At 37.9% G+C, this 20,243-nt stretch overlaps 1 protein-coding gene across 1 annotated transcript in view; it reads right to left on the bottom strand.

Annotated features, from left to right (window-relative positions):
* Window positions 1-20,243, bottom strand: part of ABCB1 (ATP binding cassette subfamily B member 1) — a 248,730-nt gene that overhangs the window by 45,728 nt on the left and 182,759 nt on the right. The window contains exons 9-14 of the mRNA XM_086696779.1: window positions 11,952-12,123; window positions 9,774-9,887; window positions 9,546-9,656; window positions 9,241-9,366; window positions 8,928-9,131; window positions 8,436-8,606 (exon numbers count right to left, since the gene is read on the bottom strand). Of these exons, the coding sequence (XP_086552905.1) occupies window positions 8,436-8,606; window positions 8,928-9,131; window positions 9,241-9,366; window positions 9,546-9,656; window positions 9,774-9,887; window positions 11,952-12,123 (898 nt within the window). The remainder of the gene's footprint in view (window positions 1-8,435; window positions 8,607-8,927; window positions 9,132-9,240; window positions 9,367-9,545; window positions 9,657-9,773; window positions 9,888-11,951; window positions 12,124-20,243) is intronic.

The raw sequence follows: 20,243 nt of genomic DNA, 5'->3' as shown, positions 1-20,243 counted from the left end.
AAGCTTCTAAATATTCTATTTAACCTCTATCAGCCTCAGTTTACAATAGTAATAAGGGGTTTATACAAAGTAAAAAATGCTACGGTCCAGGCACTGGCCAGTCAGAGCAGACACAGGTCAATGTGCATTACTGGTGCAGACTAGATAGCATCAGTCTGGGGATCCATGGCATCCCATCTCACAGGATCTCTGGATGATTCAGATGGACAAGGAGTGTGAGGCAGCAGCATTCAGTCTCCAGTGTCACACTGATCTGAATTCAAACCTTAGTTCTGCCAATTATAAATTCTAGGATTTTATTCAACTCTTTTAACTTATGTGAGTTCGATTTGTTCACATATTAGTAGATAATATGTGTACTCACATTAGTAGATAATATTAGTACTCACATATTAGGAGATAATATTAGTACTCACTTCTTAGAGTAGTTGTGATGATCAAATAATATAATGTACACAAAGCATTATGATATATGCACTGTAAGTGCTTAATAAATGGTACTCACTCCTAGGTAGAAGCATTATGGAAAAACTGAAGAGCTATGCAAATGTTTTTCTTTTTTTTTTTTAAAGAGTTCCCCATTCTTTTTTTTTTTTTTTAACGTGTATTTATTTTTGAGAGAGAGACAGAACGTGAACGGGGGAGGGTCAGAGAGAGAGGGAGACACAGAATCGGAAGCAGGCTCCAGACTCTGAGCTGTCAACACAGAGCCCGACGTGGGGCACAAACCACAAACCACAAACCCACAAACCGTGAGATCATGACCTGAGCTGAAGTCTGGCACTTAACCAACTGAGCCACCCAGGTGCCCCTTAAAGCCTGGAGTTTTAAAGGTCAGTAGGCTTGCCTGGGACAGAGCCAGGAGGGCACTGTGCTGCTCCTGGAGAGAAGGCAGGCAAACAACCTGGGGACAGATAGTGTGTAAACAGCTACCTGAAAAATGCTTGGGGCACACTGGGGGATACTGTTTGCTGTTCTCAGAGCAGGAGGCAGAGTTCATGGAATTGCCCCTTGGGGACAAGGGAGCTGGCAGGCGCCATTTCACATAAACAGAGTCACCTGCAGGAAGCACCGCAGCACCAGCACCAGCACCAGCACAGGCTGCTTGACTCGCTTACACCACGCTCCACACCCCTGTGCTCTCGCAGAACTGTCCTTCTCGGTCAAGCGTGTCTCATTCCCAGTGCTGTGGACTCCTTCCCCAGAAGACCAGGACAAGCCCTTGCCCACACCATGTCTCTAAAGCCTAGAGTTTTAAAGGTCAGCAAGCTTGGCTGGGATAGAGCCAAGAGGTCACTGTGCTGCTCCTAGAAAGCAGGCAGGCAAAAACCCTGGAGGCAGACAGTATGGAAAGAGCAATCTGAAAAAACATCTGGGGTAAACTGTGGGGAGATTATCCACTATTCTTGGAGTACTTCCCTGTCAGGCAGCATTCCTGGGAACAAAGGAGCTGTCTGGCTGGTGCCACTTCCCTCCCCGGCCCCTCAGCATAAACAGAGAGCTACCTGAGGGAAACAGCTCAGCTCAGACAAAGGCTGCCTAACTTGCTGAAACCAACCTCCCCCTCACCATGCTCTGGCGGGACTGCCATTCTAAGTCAGGCTTGCCTTAGTCTCAGAGTGGCGGGGTCCTCCCCGAGAAGACCAGCACCAACTCCTGCCCACTCTACATCTCCCAATCAGAGAGTTCTGCAGGGCCTCAATTCTGGGGAGTTGGTATGAAGTCTCACTTCACAAGCAGACCAGAGCATACCTAGTTAAAACCACATTCAGGCCAAGGATCAAACACTGCCCACAGCAGACAAGGAGAGCCTCTGCAGATGCCTGGCCTGAAGGATAGAGTAGCCAAAACACAATAGCAGAGCACACATAGCACAAACCAGACACACTCCCTGAAGCACCAGGCCCTGGATACTACATGACTACTTCTTTATAAGGTCATCATTTTCAGAAGCAGGAGACATAAATGGCCTTTCTAACACAGAGAAGAAGGCAGACACTTAGAACATACTAAGACAGAGGAATTTATCCCAAATGAAAGAACAAGATAAAGCCATGGCCAGAGAACTAAGCAAAACAGATATAAGTAACATGCCTGATGGAGAATTTAAAGCAACAATCATAAGGATCTTCACTGGGGACTTGAGAAAAGAAGATTTCAGGGAGATCCCTATCACAGAGATTGGAAACAGGTTTGATGCAATGAACAGCAGGCTGGAAGAATCAAAGGAATGAACTAGTGACCTAGAAAACAAAATAATGAAAAATAATAAAGCTGAACAAAAGAGAAAGAATTGTGGAATATGAGAATAGACTTTGGGAACTCAGTGACTCCATCAAACATAGTAACATTCCTATTATAGGAGTCCCAGGACAGGAAGAGAAAAGGGGGCAGAAAAATTATTTCAAGAAATAATAGCAGAAATATTCCCTAATCTAACAACAACAACAACAACAAAACCAGACATCCAAATCCAGAAGACAAAAAGAATTCCTATTAAAATCAACAAAAGCAGGCCAACACCAAGACACACTGTGATTAAATTTGCAAAATATAGTGATAAAAAAAAATCTTAAAGGCAGCAAGAAAAAAAAAGTGTTAACTTACAAGGGAAAACCCATAAGACTAGCTGGAGATCTCTCAACAGAAACTTGGGAAGTCAAAAAGGAGTGCCAGGATATATTTAAGCGCTGAAAGGGAAAAATCTGCAGCCAAGAATACTCTATTCTGCAAGGCTACCATTCAGAACAAAAGGAGAGATAGAGTTTCCCAGACAAACAAAAACTAAAGGAGTTTGTGACCACTAAAAAAGCCCTGCAAGAAATATTAAAGGGTACTCTTTGAGTGCAACAAAGAGACCAAAAGTGAAAAAGACAAAAAAGGATCAGAGAAAACCTCTAGAAACAGTGACAAAACAAGTAATAAAATGGCATTAAATACAGCTCTATCAATAATTACTTTGAATGTTAATGGATCAAACACTCCAATCAAAAGACTCAGGGTGTCAGAACGAATAAAAAAAAAATAAGATCCATCTATATGCTGCCTACAAGAGACTCATTTTAGAACCAAAGACACCTACAGATTGAAAGTGAGGAGGTGGAGAAACATTTATCACATAAATGGATATCAAAAGAAAGCCAGAGTAGCAATACTTATATTGGATAAACCAGACTTTATTTATTTTTTCAATATATGAAGTTTATTGTCAAACTGGTTTCCATACAACACCCAGTGCTCATCCCAAAAGGTGCCCTCCTCAATACCCATCACCCACCCTCTCCTCCCTCCCACCCCCCATCAACCCTCAGTTTGTTCTCAGTTTTTAAGAGTCTCTTATGCTTTGGCTCTCTCCCACTCTAACCTTTTTTTTTTTCCTTCCCCTCCCCCATTGGTTTCTGTTAAGTTTCTCAGGATCCACGTAAGAGTGAAAACATATGGTATCTGTCTTTCTCTGTATGGCTTATTTCACTTAGCATCACACTCTCCAGTTCTATCCGTGTTGCTACAAAGGGCCATATTTCATTCTTTCTCATTGCCACGTAGTACTCCATTGTGTATATAAACCACAATTTCTTTATCCATTCATCAGTTGATGGACATTTAGGCTCTTTCCATAATTTGGCTATTGTTGAGAGTGCTGCTATAAACATTGGGGTACAAGTGCCCCTATGCATCAGTACTCCTGTATCTCTTGTGTAAATTCCTAGCAATGCTATTGCTGGGTCATAGGGTAGGTCTATTTTTAATTTTTTGAGGAACCTCCACAGTTTTCCAGAGTGGATAAACCAGACTTTAAAACAAAGACTGTAAAAAGAGGCAAAGACGGGTATTATATAATCATATAGGGGACAATCCAACAAGAAGATATAACAATTACAAATACTTACGCACCCAACATGTAAGCACCCAAATACATAAAACAATTAATAACATAAAGGAACTAACTGAAATAACACAATAATAGTAAGGGACTTTAACACCCACTTACATCAATGGACAGATCATCTAAACTGAAAATAAACAAGGAAACAATGGCTTTGAATGACACACTGGACTAGATAGATTTAACAGATATATTCAGAACATCTCATCTTAAAACAGCAGAATACATATTCTTTTCAAGTGCACACGGAACATTCTCCAGAATAGTTCACATATTAGCCAACAACAACAACAAAAAAACCTCAACAAACACAGAAACATTGAAATCATACCATGCACCTTTTCTGACCACAACACTATGAAATAAAGTCAATCATAAGAAAAAATCTGGAAAGACCACAAATACATGGAGGCTCAACAACACGCTATCAAACAATGAATGAGTCAACCAGGAAATCAAAGAAGAAATTTAAAAATACACGGAAAAAAATAAAAATGAAAACACAGAAGTCCCAAACCTTTGGGATGCAGCAAAAGCAGTTCTAAGAGGGAAGTATATAGCAATACAGGCCTATTTCAAAAGCAAGAAAAATCCCAAATAAACAACCTACTCTGACACCTAAAGGAGGTAGAAAAAGAACAACAAATGAAACCTAGAGCCTTAGAAGGAAGGAAATAATAAAGACTAGATCAGAAATAAATGATACAGGAAACCACAGACTAGGTCAATGAAATCAAGAGCTGGTTCTTGGAAAAAGTTAATAAAATTCATAAACCTCTAGCCACACTTATCAAAAAGAAAAGAGCAAGGACCTAAATAAATAAAATCACAAATGAGAAAGGAAAAATAACAACCGACAGCACAGAAATACAATTATAAGAGAATATTATAAAAAACTATATGTCAACAGTTTGGACAACCTGGAAGAAATGGATAAATTCCTAGAAATATATAAACTACCAAAACTGAAACAGGAAGAAATAGAAGACTTGAACAGACTGTAACCAGCAAAGAAATTGAATCAGTAATCAAAAAACTCCCAACAAACAAAGTCAGGGCCAGGTGGCTTCAGAGGTGATTTCCAGTAAACATTTAAGGAAGAATTAATACCCATTCTTCTCAAACTATTCCAAAAATAGAAAAGGGAGGAAAACTTCCAAACCCATTCTATGAGGCCAGCATTATCCTGATACCAAAACCAGATAAGGATTCCACTAAAAACAGAACTACAGGTCAATATCCCTGATGAACATGGATATAAAAATTCTCAATAAAATAGTAGCAAACCAAATTCAACAATACGTTAAAAAGTCATCCACCACAATCAAGTGGGATTTACTCAGGGTAGTTCAATATTCTCAAATCAATCAACAGGATACCCCATATTAATAAAAGAAAAGATCAGAACCATATGATAATTTCAATAGATTCAAAAAAAGCATTTGACAAAGTACAACATCCATTCATGGTAAAAAGCCCTGAACAAAGTAGGTTTAGAGGGAATATACCTCAACATAATAAAGGCCATATATGAAAAACCCACAGCTGGAGCACCTGGGTGGCTCAGCTGGTTGAGCATCTGACTCTTGGTTTCAGCTCAGGCCATGATCTCACAGTTCGTGAGTTGAAGTCCCACATCAGGCTATGTGCTGAGAGTGAGGAGACTGCTTGGGATTCTCTCTCCTTCCTCTCTTGCTGTCCCTCCCCCCGCTTGCACACTTGCTCTCTCTGTCTCTGTCTCTCTCTCTCACTTTGTCGCTCTCAAAATAAAATTAATAAACTTAAAAAAAGAGAAAAACCCACAGCTAATATCATCCTCAGTGGGAAAAAACTGAATTTTTTCTCTATGGTCAGGAACAAGACAGACATGTCTCCTCTCACCACTATCATTTAACATAGTACTGGAAGTCCTAGCAACAGCAATCAGACAGCACAAAGAAATAAACAGCATCCAAACTGGTAAGGAAGAAGTAAAACTACTTGCAGACAACATAATATTCTATATAACCCAAAAGACTTTACCAAAAAACTGCTAGAACTGATACATGAATTCAGTAAAGTTGCAGGATACAAAATCAACATGCAGAAATCTGCTGCATTTCTAGATATCAATAATGAAACATCAGAAAAGGAATCATCCGTATACAATTGCACCCAAACCAGTAAGATACCTAGGAATAAATCTAACCAAAGAGGTGAAAGACTTGTACCCTGAAACTTTATAAACACCAATAAAACAAATTGAATATGACACAAGGAAATGGAAAAACAGTCCATGCTCATGAATTGAAAGAACAGTGTCAAAATGTCTGTATTACTCAAAACAATCTATAGATTTAATGCAATCCCTATGAAAACACCAACAGCATTTTTCACAGAGCTAAAACAAACAATCCTAAAATGTATAGGGAACCACAAAAGACCCCAAATAGGCAGAGCAACCTTGAAAAAGAAAAGCAAAGCAGGAAGCAACACAATTCCAGGCTTCAAGTTATATTACAAGGCTGTAGTGATCAAAACAGGATGGTACTGGCACAAAAACAGACACAAAGATAAATGGAAAGGAAGAGAAAACCCAGAAATGAACACACAACTAAATGCTCAATTAATCTTCAGCAAAGCAGGAAAGAATATCGAACAGGAAAAAGACAATTTCTTTAACAAACAGTTTTGGGAAAACTGGATAAATAACCACATGCAAATGTATTAAAGTCGACCACTTTCTTACAGCAACACAAAAATAAATTCAAAATGGATTAAAGACCTAAATTTGAAACTTGAAACCATAAAATTCCTAGAGCAACAACAGGTAGTAACCTCTTTGACACTGGCCACAGCAACTTCTTTCTAGACATGTCTCCTCAGCCAAAGGAAACAAAAGCAAAAATGAACTAACAGGACTTAACTAACAGGACTTAAGCTTAAATAAAAAGCTTCTGCATAGCAAAGGGAACAATAAACAAAAAAGGCAACCTACAGAATGGCAGAAGTTATTTGCAAATGGCATATCTGATAAAGGTTAGTGTTCAAAATATATGAACAATTTATAAAACTCAACACTCAAAAAAATGAATAATCCAATTAAAACATGGGCAGAAGACATGAAAAGACATTTTTCCACAGAAGACATCCAGATGACCAACAGACACATGAAAAGATGCTCAATATCACTTATCAGCAAGGAAATACAAATCAAAATCACAGTGAGCCATTACCTCACACCTGTCAGAATGGCTAAAATCAACAACACAAGAAACAACAGGTGTTGGTGAGGATGCTGAGAAAAAGAAATCCTCTCGCACTGCTGGTGGGAATGCAAACTAGTGCAGCCACTGTGGAAAACAGTATGAAGGTTCCTCAAAAAATTAAAAATAGAACTACCCTATGATCCAGCAATTGCACTACTAGGCATTTACCCAAAGGATACACAAATACTAATTCAAAGGGATACATGCACCCCAATGTTTACAGTAGTATTAGCTATAATAGCCAAATTATGGAAATAGCCAAAAAGTATCCATCAACAGATGAAAAGGTAAAAAAGATGTGGTATATATATACAATGGAATATTATTCAGCCATACAAAAGAATGAAATCTTGCCATTTGCAATGACATGGATGGAGGTAAAGAGCATTATGCTAAATGAAATTCAGTCAGAGAAAGACAAACACCATGTGATTTCACTCAAATGTGGAATTTAACAAATCAAACAAGCAAAGAGAAAAAGAGAGAGGGAGGGAAACCAAGAAACAGACTCTTACCTATAGAGAACTGAGGGTTGTGGGAGGTTGTTGGGGGGTGGGTGATGGGGATTAAGGAGAGCACTATTTTGATGAGCACCAGATGTATGGAAGTGTTAAATCACTATATTGTATACCTGAAACTAATATTATACTGTATGTTAACTAACTGGAATTTAAATAAAAACTTAAAAAAAGGCCTTCACATTCCTTGTCCTCACAGAACTAGCCTGGTTACCAATACATGCCAGAGACCAAGCACACAAGACTGGCACAGTACACTCAAATATGATTTCGTGAACAAGTCATGTGAACTCAAGGATTGTAGGAAGGTCAAACCCTGTTGACAGTCAAGGAATTTTCATGGCCCACGTAAGTTTCCAACATCATCAGTTCTCTGTGGACAAGAGGTTTCTCATTTCCGGTAGTCTTCAATAGGTATTTACATCTTGGAAATTAAATGTGAAACTTCTAATTATATTTTCCTCTTGTTGTCAAAACAGAAAGTCTAAATAACTGGGTTATTTCTAAAGTCAAATTTTCAAGATTGCAATGAAGACCAATTTTCATTTGAATCTGTATTTCTCATTGTTTAATTTAAAAAATTCCCAAGTACCATTCAGTCAAAATTTGTTCATTTCTACTTTAAAAAGGAGATAAATAGAAATTAAATGAATAGGTACAAATAGGACTGAAGACTTCATTTTGATAGCTTAAAAGATCACTTTAGGAGTCATCGGAAATGTCCCTTTTTAAAAATAGTATTATGCTCATGAATCAAGTCGGTGTGAATTGAGGCTCACAGACCTTATCCAGGGCCACCTGAACCACTGCTTCACTTTCACTGTCCAAGGCTGATGTGGCCTCATCCAGCAGGAGGATCCTGGGGTTGCGAACCAGGGCCCGAGCAATGGCGATTCTCTGTTTCTGTCCACCACTCAGCTGGGCCCCTCTCTCTCCAACCAGGGTATCAAATTTCTACAACACAGAAGATAAAGGTGGTTAGCAAAAGAACAAGCTATCTCAGGTCACATTTTAAGATGGGAAGTAATCCCATAAACAATCCAAGGCCCACAGATAATACAGTCCAGTTCCTTAAAATTTAGCAATAACCAACACCATTTTTCACAAATATGCCTACTACTAGTTGATGGTGCTAGAGCTTGAAAATCTGAAGGAATCTTCATCTTTCTTCTTAGAAGGATCATCTATTTTTTTAGTAGATTCCTAACTTCTTATGCATTAGCCAGCATTCTATTCTTTCAATCTCTAGCATGGCAAAGATCAAGGAAGACTTACATTAGGGAGTTTCATGATAAAGTCATAGGCATTGGCTTCCTTGACAGCTTTCTCAATCTCCTCCATGGTGACATTTTCACGTCCATAGCAAATGTTTTCAGCTATTGTAGTGGCAAACAACACAGGTTCCTGACTCACCACACCAATGATTTCCCGAAGATATCTCACATTTATGGTCCTAATGTCCTGTCCATCAATACTGACCTGAAATAAAAAGTAAGTGTGATTTCCATGCATTGCAGATTTTTAATGTGAAATTTGCAATGGTAACTGCTGATTGCTGCAGCATCTAGTTCAGCAAGAGTCACCTCACCATGCCATCTGTGGGGTCATAGAGCCTCTGCATCAGCTGCACTGTCGTGCTTTTCCCACAGCCACTGTTCCCAACCAGGGCCACTGTCTGCCCACTCTGAACCTTCAGGTTGAGGCCCTTCAAGATCTAACAGAATGAATGAGAAATAAACTTAAGGGCAATACACAGATATTGGGACTATGAATTGACAGTTCAAGTCAAACCTAGGGTTAAATATACATTTCTTTAAAATCACTAAAAGAAAGTATCAGAGACTCCTCATCCAATACATGATGGAATCGCTCATGAATCATTTATCATTGTACCTTAACTTCTTTTCGAGATGGGTAACTGAAGTGAACGTTTTTGAACTCCAGATTTCCCTTAATATTATCTGGTTTGTGTCCGTTCTTCGAATAGCTGTCAATACTTGGTTTCTAAACAGAATAAAATTTCAGAAGGTTTTTGTGGAGAGTTGGATAAAGCGATAAAGAGGTTGACTTTTAATTAGAAAAACATTTAGAGAGATGTATCAATGGCTAGCCCAAACTTACATTATCAATTATCTTGAAGATTTCATAAGCCGCTCCTCTTGCATTTGCAAATGCTTCAATGCTTGGGGATGCCTGTCCAACACTAAAAGCCCCAATTAATACAGAAAAGAAAACCTGAAGAATGTGAAGGAAAATCATTAAGTTACTTAGTGTTTATTACATTTTTTTCCATACATCTTCCTTCTAACATAGCTAATTAAATGTTATTTTTATTTTTTTCAGCTAATTAAATTTTGAAATGGCAAGGCAACTTACGAATACTGGGTATTAAAAACATTTTAACAATTTAAATACTTTAAAAAATTTTTTTAACTTTTTATTTATTTACTTATTTATTTATTTATTGTTGAGAGAGAGAGAGAGAGAGAGAGAGAGAGAGAGAGAGAGACTGAGAGGAGGAGACAGGGTGTGAGCAGGGGAGGGGCAGAGAGAGGGAGACACAGAGACTAAAGCAGGCTCCAGGCTCTGAGCTGTCAGTATAGAGATCGTGTGAGATCATGACCTGAGCTGAAGTCGGATGCTCAACTGACTGAGTCACCCAGGCGACCCTAAATATTTTTTTGATTTATAATGCAGAATTAGTCTTACTTGCTCAGTGAAACAATGATATAAATTCCACAGGACCAAAATATAATAATAATTCTAGTATATATTTATTTAACGGCTAAGAAGTTTGGTTTAGATCATCAGCAGGGTAGAGGGGAGACAAACATCAATAGGAGTGTTAGAAAACCAAGGTCCAAATTTGCAAAAGTATGCAGGATTCTGTCTGTTTTCCTTACCTGGCAACCTCAGAGTTGTATCAAATGAAACAGTATATATGAAAACATTTTGTAAATGATAAAGCATACATCTAGGGCATTATTCTTTATCGGGTTGTCTTCTTTCCTTCTAACAGACTGTGTTCTCTTTGAGGTCTGATAAATAGGTTTTCTATTTTTCATTTTGCCAAAATGAAAATGTTTTTCTTCAGGGTTACAGGCAACTAGTATCACTATTCATTTCTTTCTAAGTCACACAGATATTATATTACCCAATAATTTACCCAGAAGGAGTTTTGCTAAGTGATTCTATATTCATTTTCTCATGTTAGGACTTACAACTACACTGAAAAGTTATGGCAAAGTAGTCCTGACATTTTCATCTGGCAAAAGAGGTAGCATAAACTTGAAGTCTAGGTGGCTACCCCAAACCACACAGCTAGTAAGTGGCACAGCTGGAATTTGAACCAAGTCAGCCTGATTTCAAATCCCATGTTCTTACTCATATTCTGCACACTTCCAGGTTGTGAGGAAGATCTAGGATCAGTGAACACAGGATTTTAAACTGCTTATCGGCATTACAATTAAGTAGAACACATTTCTTATTGCAACCTAGGTTCACCAACAACATTACTATCCTAATAAAAGCCTTTTGGTAAAAGCCATTCTTAACTAAATAGCCTTGCACCTTTTGGATGAGACAATTATTATATCCACATTACAAATCTGGTTCCTGAAGTATTTTAAGGGACTTAACAAAATATGGTCTGGGTACTAACAATATACCTGTGCTTGGCCTACGAAAAAGGAACTGGGTCACTCTTCTAACTATGTGCTTTATTAGATCAAGATACAGATTGAGCTTGGTTTATGAACCATTTCACCATTTTTAAATAAAAGAGGGTAACATCAAATGGCAAGCTTTCTGTGCTTGTACAAAGGTCTGTAAGGCAGAGAACCTCTAAACAGAGTATTTTTTAAGGACGGGTAACAATTAATACTTCCATAATTTTGCAAGTTGGACTAGCTGTCATTGAAAAGAATTTGAAAAATAGTTAAACTGTGTATTTTGCCATTTGTTGCTGTGAAGAGTAAATCGGAAAGTAAAATCGAAATGCTTAGCATTGAGCCTGACACAAAGAAATAATCTCAACAAATGAAAGCTCATGCTACAGAGGTTAGTAATGTTAGTATTATTTAGGCTGCAAGAAAAAACTACGCCAGGGATCTGCAAAAAAGACAACACTGGTTACTCAATACATCTAATTGCCTTTCTACTTTTAATCTAGTAGCACATGACTCTTTGTATTACTCAATAGTTCTTCAAAATCTATTCTCCAACATCATTCAAGTCAACACCACTCAACTTCACTGAAGTTTTTATGAGAGATTCACTTCTTAACAAAACATCACTTACAGTGAGTACTTGTCCAATAGAATATTCATGGGAGAGGACCAAGGAGGTCCCGTACCAGAATGCCAGGGCATATGATGCATAGATCAACAGGAAAGCGATACCGATAGAAATGTTGGCTGTGATAGCTTTCTTTATCCCAATTCTTTTAGCTTCTTCTAAGTTTTTGTTGTACCTGGGAGAAATAACAAAATCTATCACAAATACTCATAAATCATAAGAAATGAGCCAAGATAACATGATGGTTATGAAGTACTTAGAATGTGCCCAGCCCTGTTGGTAGGTGTTTTACATGTATTTTCTCCTTTTGTCCACACGTTGACCCAATGATGTTAGTATTATATTAATCCCTTCTTGTAAAAGAGTAAACTGAGGATTACAGAGATTAAATAATTTGGGGGAAAGTGTTACAAAAGGTTCTTTCTGGCCTTAACAATAGTGAAATAAGGGAAATTATGTTTAGCAAAACTTCCAGAATTTGCATTATTTCATAGTCAAGACAAAAATAGAAGCTATGAAAACATGTTTTTCCTTCATAATCTGCACGTCTTTTAAATTAAATAATAAAAAGCAGATATAATGCTAGAAAGTGCCCACCACAAGGAAATCCCTTAAATCTCTGAATGTTTAAGGAAACATTAAGGAAAATTCTTCTTTTTTTTATGTGGGCTCCATTAGCTTATCTTCATGTCTCTTTTCTTAAGAATCTCTGTAAATATAGAGTCAAGGTAAAATTATTACAAAAATAGGATAGATTATAATTGAGTCTTAAATCTGTCTTCATCCTTTTTAATCATATCTCCCTGGGAATTTAGAACATTGCCTTGCAGGAGGAAAAAGTTCATAGCTACTGAAATGAAAGAACTTACTTCCATACAGAATTCATATGTTGAGGTCTTTGATCTGTAAAAGCATAACTACATAAATATTATGTAGTATTATATTTTCTTTGGAGGATTCACTCTGTTAGTTGGAATGTACAGCCAAGGTAAAGTCTTGCTCCGGTAAGAGCATGCCTTCTTTCTTGCCTTCATGACTTTTTTTAACTAGCTACTGTACTAATTAAAAGCATGCCAAATGTGATTTACATGACTTCTATGTCTACTAAAGACGGAACTTAAACAGAACTTTAGAGTAATAAAATAGTAAATTATTAGAGTTTCTCTCTGCAAAAAACCCAACTTGCCACTTATAATCTTTGAACAAAAACATTATTTTTGAGTAACGTGTTTCAATGGTTTATCTATCTATCTATCTATTTCCCACTTTTTGAGATGACCTGAGACAAAAGACATTACCAGGCATGGACAATACATGATTACAAACAAGGAACTTTAATGCACATGACCCACACCTTTATTGTTATTTCCTTTACATCAGTTCTTGCTTACCGAGACTAATGCAGAAATCATTTCAATGACATGTTGTGGTACCATGCAGCCAGAGGAAACACTTTCACGGGAAGAAGCAACAACAAGGAAGAAAATCATTTAGATACCAGAAAAGAAAATGAAAAAAGGAAGAGGGTAAGGAGGAAGGAGAAATCGACAATACTACTTTTACATAGGCTTTTTGATTAGCATTTTAATAAAAATACCACACTATAACACCAGATAATAAAATCTACTCATTAAAAGCATTAGTATGAGGATGGTAATTAAAGTGACACTCCTAGAATGGATTAAAGATACACAACAAAAACAATGATATTTTGAAAAAAATTCTTAAATATTATGAAAATATAGATCAGTGATATAAACAGCCACTTACAAGAGCAAGAAACAATTTTAGTTAAGCAAGAGAAATAAATACTAACAGGTAGGACATACACAAGAGAAGAAAATATCATTTTAAAATTAGGAGAATAAAGCTATTCTTATACTACTGAGTTGAATTTCTTTTTAAACTCTCGTTAAATTTCCTTTCCAAGAAAGCCAGCTTCCTCCTGCACCTGTTAATTGGGAGAGAAAGTCAAACTAAGACCTTAATTACCTGTCAATGCAGAAGCAGAGAAAGGAAGGGAAAGAACTAAAAAGAAAACTGAAGGGTTGGTTACATTTCGTCTAAATATAATTTTAGCAATCCTACTTCCAAATTATATCCGAAATCTAGGTACTTCTCTCCCCTCTCTTGCCTGCGGTCTACCTCAGGCCACCATAAGCCTTTTCATCTGGGCTACAACCACAGCTGGTCCCTGTTTCCAATCTTTAACTGCTCTCCTCCAATCACCAAACCAATTACACACAGAGAAATGATGTTAACATATTATGTGGATACTCATTCCTCTGTTAAAACCCTGAGCCCTTGGAGTAAAATCCTACCTCCTCACCATAACCGCCACTTCCTTCAAAAGCCTTTCCATCTCCCCTCACTCAACACAGCTCCAGGCATATAAGCCACATTCGTGGTATTTTCTAGAATACATCAAACTCTGCCACCTCAGGAAATCTGGAAGACTCTTCTATCCCTAATCCCACGAGGGCAGGCTTTTCCTCATCCCTCAAGTCTCAGCCTAGATGAAATATCCTCAGAGAGGACGTGACTGCCACAGCCTTCCCTGACTGCCATATTTAAAGTAAATTTTCCCTCCTTGCTATTACAGCACACTCCTTGATTCTTTCATAGTACAATTTAAAGGTCTGGGGCACCTGGGTGGCTCAGTCGGTTAAGCGGCCAACTTCGGCTCAGGTCATGATCTCGCGGTCCGGTCCGTGAGTTCGAGCCCCGCGTCGGGCTCTGTGCTGACAACTCAGAGCCTGGAGCCTGTTTCAGATTCTGTGTCTCCCTCTCTCTGACCCTCCCCTGTTCATGCTCTGTCTCTCCGTGTCTCAAAAATAAATAAAACGTTAAAAAAAATTTTTAAAGGTTGATAATTTAATTAATTTCATCAATGATTTCTTTTTTACCTTCTTTTCTTTCTTTCCTTCCCTTCTTCTCCATCTTACTCTTTGGACTAAGGATCATAAGAGGGACAAGGTTTTCTGTTTCCAATTCACTACTGAAAACCTAGAGCCTAGTGCAGTGCATGTGGTAGATACTGGCTAAAACTATTGAATGAATGAACTTTCAAGAAATGGCCAACCTGGAAAGAAACTTATGCCAGCATGTTGTAGTCCTGAATCTACTCTTTATTTAAAGGCAAAACCAATTTCCAATTTGCCAGCAGAGAATGTCCTTTCAAAGATACATGCCAGTAACTAATGTCTTCTGAATGAATGATGCCACACAAAAAAATGAATCTTTGAAAACAGCTGTGTACGCTCATTTGCTTATTCTTATAAAAATTTGATCCCCATCTTCTTTAGGTAAAAAAAAACCTTACTGTGCCTAATTAATGAAAACAGTTAAACTAAAAACAACAACAAACACCTCAATTTATTTAAACTTTTACCGAACTAAAATAATCAGATTTATCTAAGTTCTGAAGATTGGACTTGACTCGCATGATGTCCTTTCTCTCTTTACCAATGTTATTTACATCCCATACATAATTATAATTTTTATTTCTAATAATACTTTTTTAAAAATTATCGTATTCATCAAATTTAGGATGTCATTAATTGTAAGAAGTTAGTGTTATTCTGTTATTTTATGTAGCATTAAGGAGTCTAATAGCATACTTCAGGGGCACCAGGGTGGCTCAGTCAATCAAAGCAACTGACTTTGGCTCAGGCCATGATCTCATGGGTCGTGAGTTCAAGCCCCGTGTCGGGCTCTACACTGACAGCTCAGAGCTTGGAGCCTGCTTCGGATTCTGTGTCTCCCTCTCTTTCTGCTCGTACCCCGTCCGCACTCTGTTTTTCTTTAAGATAAACAAACATTAAAAAAATTAATAAAAAAAATAGGACACTCCATATACAGCTGGGAGTCAAAGGGCTACAGCCTCAGTATAGTAAGCACATGCCCCAGGGAAAGTGACAGCAAGGGAACTTGCATGTCTCAACCCTGGCATCAGGTAAAGGGAGGAAAAACAACTCCCTGAGAATCGGAACCACAGGCAATTACTCATGCAGGTCTGAACTATAAATTCACACTGCCAGTGTGGTTCAAAAACTCCTAGACATATAATTTAATGTAAGGTGGTCTCAGGTTAATAGTGTCCCCAGTGAATGGCAGAAGCAAACACAAATCCTGCAAGAACTGACTTCAATCCAGACCCACAACAACTATAAGATGGCATTGATTATAAGATTTATCTCAGTTTCAGAACTGTGAGAGAAAAATGTACATCTTAGAATTAATGACATTTTATATGTTTTCTAATCATTCATTGTTGCTTCACAGCAATTTTCTCTGAATTGTGATCAGGTACCCAGAGATCTCACTGAATATTATTAGTCTGCAGAGGCTACTGGAATTTTTGTGCATACAATCATACCATCTGTGAATAATGACAGTTTTGCTTCTTGTTTTCAATCCTTATAACTTTTATTTCTTTTTTTTTTCTTTTCTTTTTATTATTCTTACTCTTATTTGTTTCTTTGGTCTTATCTAGAACCAGTTCAACACTAAACAGAAATGATGCTAGCAGACATACTTGTTTCATTCATCATTTTAAGGAATGCTTTTCACATTGTACCATTAAGTATGATGCTTCCTATACATCTCTGGTATATACTTTTTATTGAATCAAGAAAATCAATTATTGCTCCTGGTCTTATGAGTTTTTGTCATGAATAATACATAATTAATTCTTTTTCACCATCTGTTAATACAAAATGCTTCTTCCTTTCAATCTGTTAATATGACTAATTATATTAATAGATTTCCTAATGTTAACCATCTTTGCATTCATGGGATAAAGCCAGTAAGTTCAAGATTTCTTTAATCTGATGATATTTTTTACATGGATTTGTTTAGCTAATAATTTATCTACACCTTCTGCATCTATGTTTTAGGTTAAACTGCTTTGTTAATTTTCCTTTCCCATGTATCTGTCTTATTCTGGCATCAAAGTTACACTAGCCTCATAAGATGAACTCACAACTTGCTATATATATTTCTTTCATTCTCTGAAACAATTTCTATGAGATAGAGTTATCTCATTCATGAAGTTTTAGTAAAACCTTTCTGTGAAATTATCTGGACTCTGTGGGTTTTGCTTGTTTATGTGTGTATATAAGGGCAGGAGTAGAGATTTTAAACTTTGGATTCAATTCCTTTAATGATTGTTGGCCTACTCAAGTTTTCGTCCTCTCAAGTGAGAGTTTTAGCCTATATTTTTCTAGGATATTGTCTACTTCATTAGGGTTTTATAATTTATTAGTATGAAGCTATACTTTTAACTTTATTTTTTATTTTTAAAAATTGACATCCAAATTAGTTAGTATATAGTGAAGCAATGATTTCAGTAGATTCCTTATTGCCCCTTACCCATTTAACCCATCCCCCCCCACAACCCCTCCAGCAACCCTGTTTGTTCTCCATATTTATGAGTCTCTTTTGTTTTGTCCCCCTCCCTGTTTTTATATTATTCTTGCTTCCCTTATGTTCATCTGTTCTGTGTCTTAAAGTCCTCATATGAGTGAAGTCATATAATTTTTGTCTTTCTCTGATTAATTTCACTTAGCATAATACGCTCCAGTTCCATCCACGTAGTTGCAAATGGCAAGGTTTCACTCTTTTTGATTGCCGAGTAATACTTCATCGTGTATGTATATATATACACCACATTTTCTTTATCCATTCATCCATCGATGGACATTTGGGCTCTTTCCATACTTTGGCTGTTGTTGATAGTGCTGCTATAAACATGGGGGTGCATGTGTCCCTTCGAAACAGCACACCTGTATCCCTTGGATAAGTGCCTAGTAGTGTAATTGCTGGGTCGTAGGGTAGTTCCATTTTTAGTTTTTTGAGAAACCTCCATAGTGTTTTCCAGAGTGGCTGCACCAGCTTGCATTCCCACCAACAATGCAAAAGAGATCCTCTTCCTCTGCATCCTCGCCAACATCTGTTGTTGCCTGAGTTGTTAATGTTAGCCATTCTGACAGGTGTCAGGTGGTATCTCATTGTGGTTTTGATTTGTATTTCCCTGATGATGAGTGAGTTGGAGCATTTTTGCATGTGTCGGTTGGCCATCTGGATGTCTTCTTTAGAGAAGTGTCTATTCATGTCTTTTGCCCATTTCTTCACTGGATTATTTGTTTTTTGGGTGTTGAGTTTGATAAGTTCTTTTTAAATTTTTTTTTTCAACGTTTATTTATTTTTGGGACAGAGAGAGACAGAGCATGAACGGGGGAGGAGCAGAGAGAGGGAGACACAGAATCGGAAACAGGCTCTAGGCTCTGAGCCATCAGCCCAGAGCCTGATGCGGGGCTCGAACTCACGGACCGCGAGATCGTGACCTGGCTGAAGTCAGACGCTTAACCGAATGCGCCACCCAGGCGCCCCTGATAAGTTCTTTTTAGATTTTGGACACTAACCCTTTATCTGATATGTCATTTACAAATATCTTCTCCCATTCTGTCGGTTGCCTTTTAGTTTTGCTGACTGTTTCCTTCGCCTTGCAGAAGCTTTTTATTTTGAGGAGGTCCCTGTAGTTCACTTTTGCTTTTGTTTCCCTTGGCTCCAGAGACATGTTGAGTAAGAAATTGCTGCGGGCAAGATCAAAGAGGTTTTTGCCTGCTTTCTCCTCGAGGATTTTTTTTTTTTTATTGATCATGCATCTTTATTTCTTTATTTTTTTGATTATCTTTTTTTTTTAATATATGAAATTTATTGTCAAATTGGTTTCCATACAACACCCAGTGCTCATCCCAAAAGGTGCCCTCCTCAATACCCATCACCCACCCTCTCCTCCCTCCCACCCCCCATCAACCCTTAGTTTGTTCTCAGTTCTCAACAGTCTCTTATGCTTTGGCTCTCTCCCACTCTAACCTCTTTTTTTTTTTTCTTTCCTTCCCCTCCCCCATGGGTACTTGTTAAGTTTCTCAGGATCCACATAAGAGTGAAACCATATGGTATCTGTCTTTCTCTGTATGGCTTATTTCACTTAGCATCACACTCTCCAGTTCCATCCACGTTGCTACAAAAGGCCATATTTCATTTTTTCTCATTGCCACGTAGTATTCCACTGTGTATATAAACCACAATTTCTTTATCCATTCATCAGTTGATGGACATTTAGGTTCTTTCCATAATTTGGCTATTGTTGAGAGTGCTGCTATGAACATTGGGGTACAAGTGCCCCTATGCATCAGTACTCCTGTGTCCCTTGGATAAATTCCTAGCAGTGCTATTGCTGGGTCATAGGGTAGGTCTATTTTTAATTTTCTGAGGAACCTCCACACTGCTTTCCAGAGCGGCTGCACCAATTTGCATTCCCACCAACAGTGCAAGAGGGTTCCCGTTTCTCCACATCCTCTCCAGCATCTATAGTCTCCTGATTTGTTCATTTTGGCCACTCTGACTGGCGTGAGGTGATACCTGAGTGTGGTTTTGATTTGTATTTCCCTGATAAGGAGCGACGCTGAACATCTTTTCATGTGCCTGTTGGTCATCCGGATGTCTTCTTTAGAGAAGTGTCTATTCATGTTTTCTGCCCATTTCTTCACTGGGTTATTTGCTTTTCGGGTGTGGAGTTGGGTGAGCTCTTTATAGATTTTGGATACTAGCCCTTTGTCCGATATGTCATTTGCAAATATCTTTTCCCATTCCGTTGGTTGCCTTTTAGTTTTGTTGGTTGTTTCCTTTGCTGTGCAGAAGCTTTTTATCTTCATAAGGTCCCAGTAATTCACTTTTGCTTTCAATTCCCTTGCCTTTGGGGATGTGTCGAGTAAGAGATTGCTACGGCTGAGGTCAGAGAGGTCTTTTCCTGCTTTCTCCTCTAAGGTTTTGATGGTTTCCTGTCTCACATTCAGGTCCTTTATCCATTTTGAGTTTATTTTTGTGAATGGTGTGAGAAAGTGGTCTAGTTTCAACCTTCTGCATGTTGCTGTCCAGTTCTCCCAGCACCATTTGTTAAAGAGACTGTCTTTTTTCCATTGGATGTTCTTTCCTGCTTTGTCAAAGATGAGTTGGCCATACGTTTGTGGGTCTAGTTCTGGGGTTTCTATTCTATTCCATTGGTCTATGTGTCTGTTTTTGTGCCAATACCATGCAGTCTTGATGATGACAGCTTTGTAGTAGAGGCTAAAGTCTGGGATTGTGATGCCTCCTGCTTTGGTCTTCTTCTTCAAAATTACTTTGGCTATTCGGGGCCTTTTGTGGTTCCATATGAATTTTAGGATTGCTTGTTCTAGTTTCGAGAAGAATGCTGGTGCAATTTTGATTGGGATTGCATTGAATGTGTAG

The sequence above is a fragment of the Puma concolor genome, chromosome A2, assembly GCF_028749965.1.
Source record: "Puma concolor isolate L17-30 chromosome A2, mPumCon1.1.hap2, whole genome shotgun sequence".
NCBI classification, from domain to species: Eukaryota; Metazoa; Chordata; class Mammalia; order Carnivora; family Felidae; genus Puma; species Puma concolor.
Note: the sequence above shows the minus strand (reverse complement) of the source record. Positions and strands in the feature narration are given on the sequence as shown.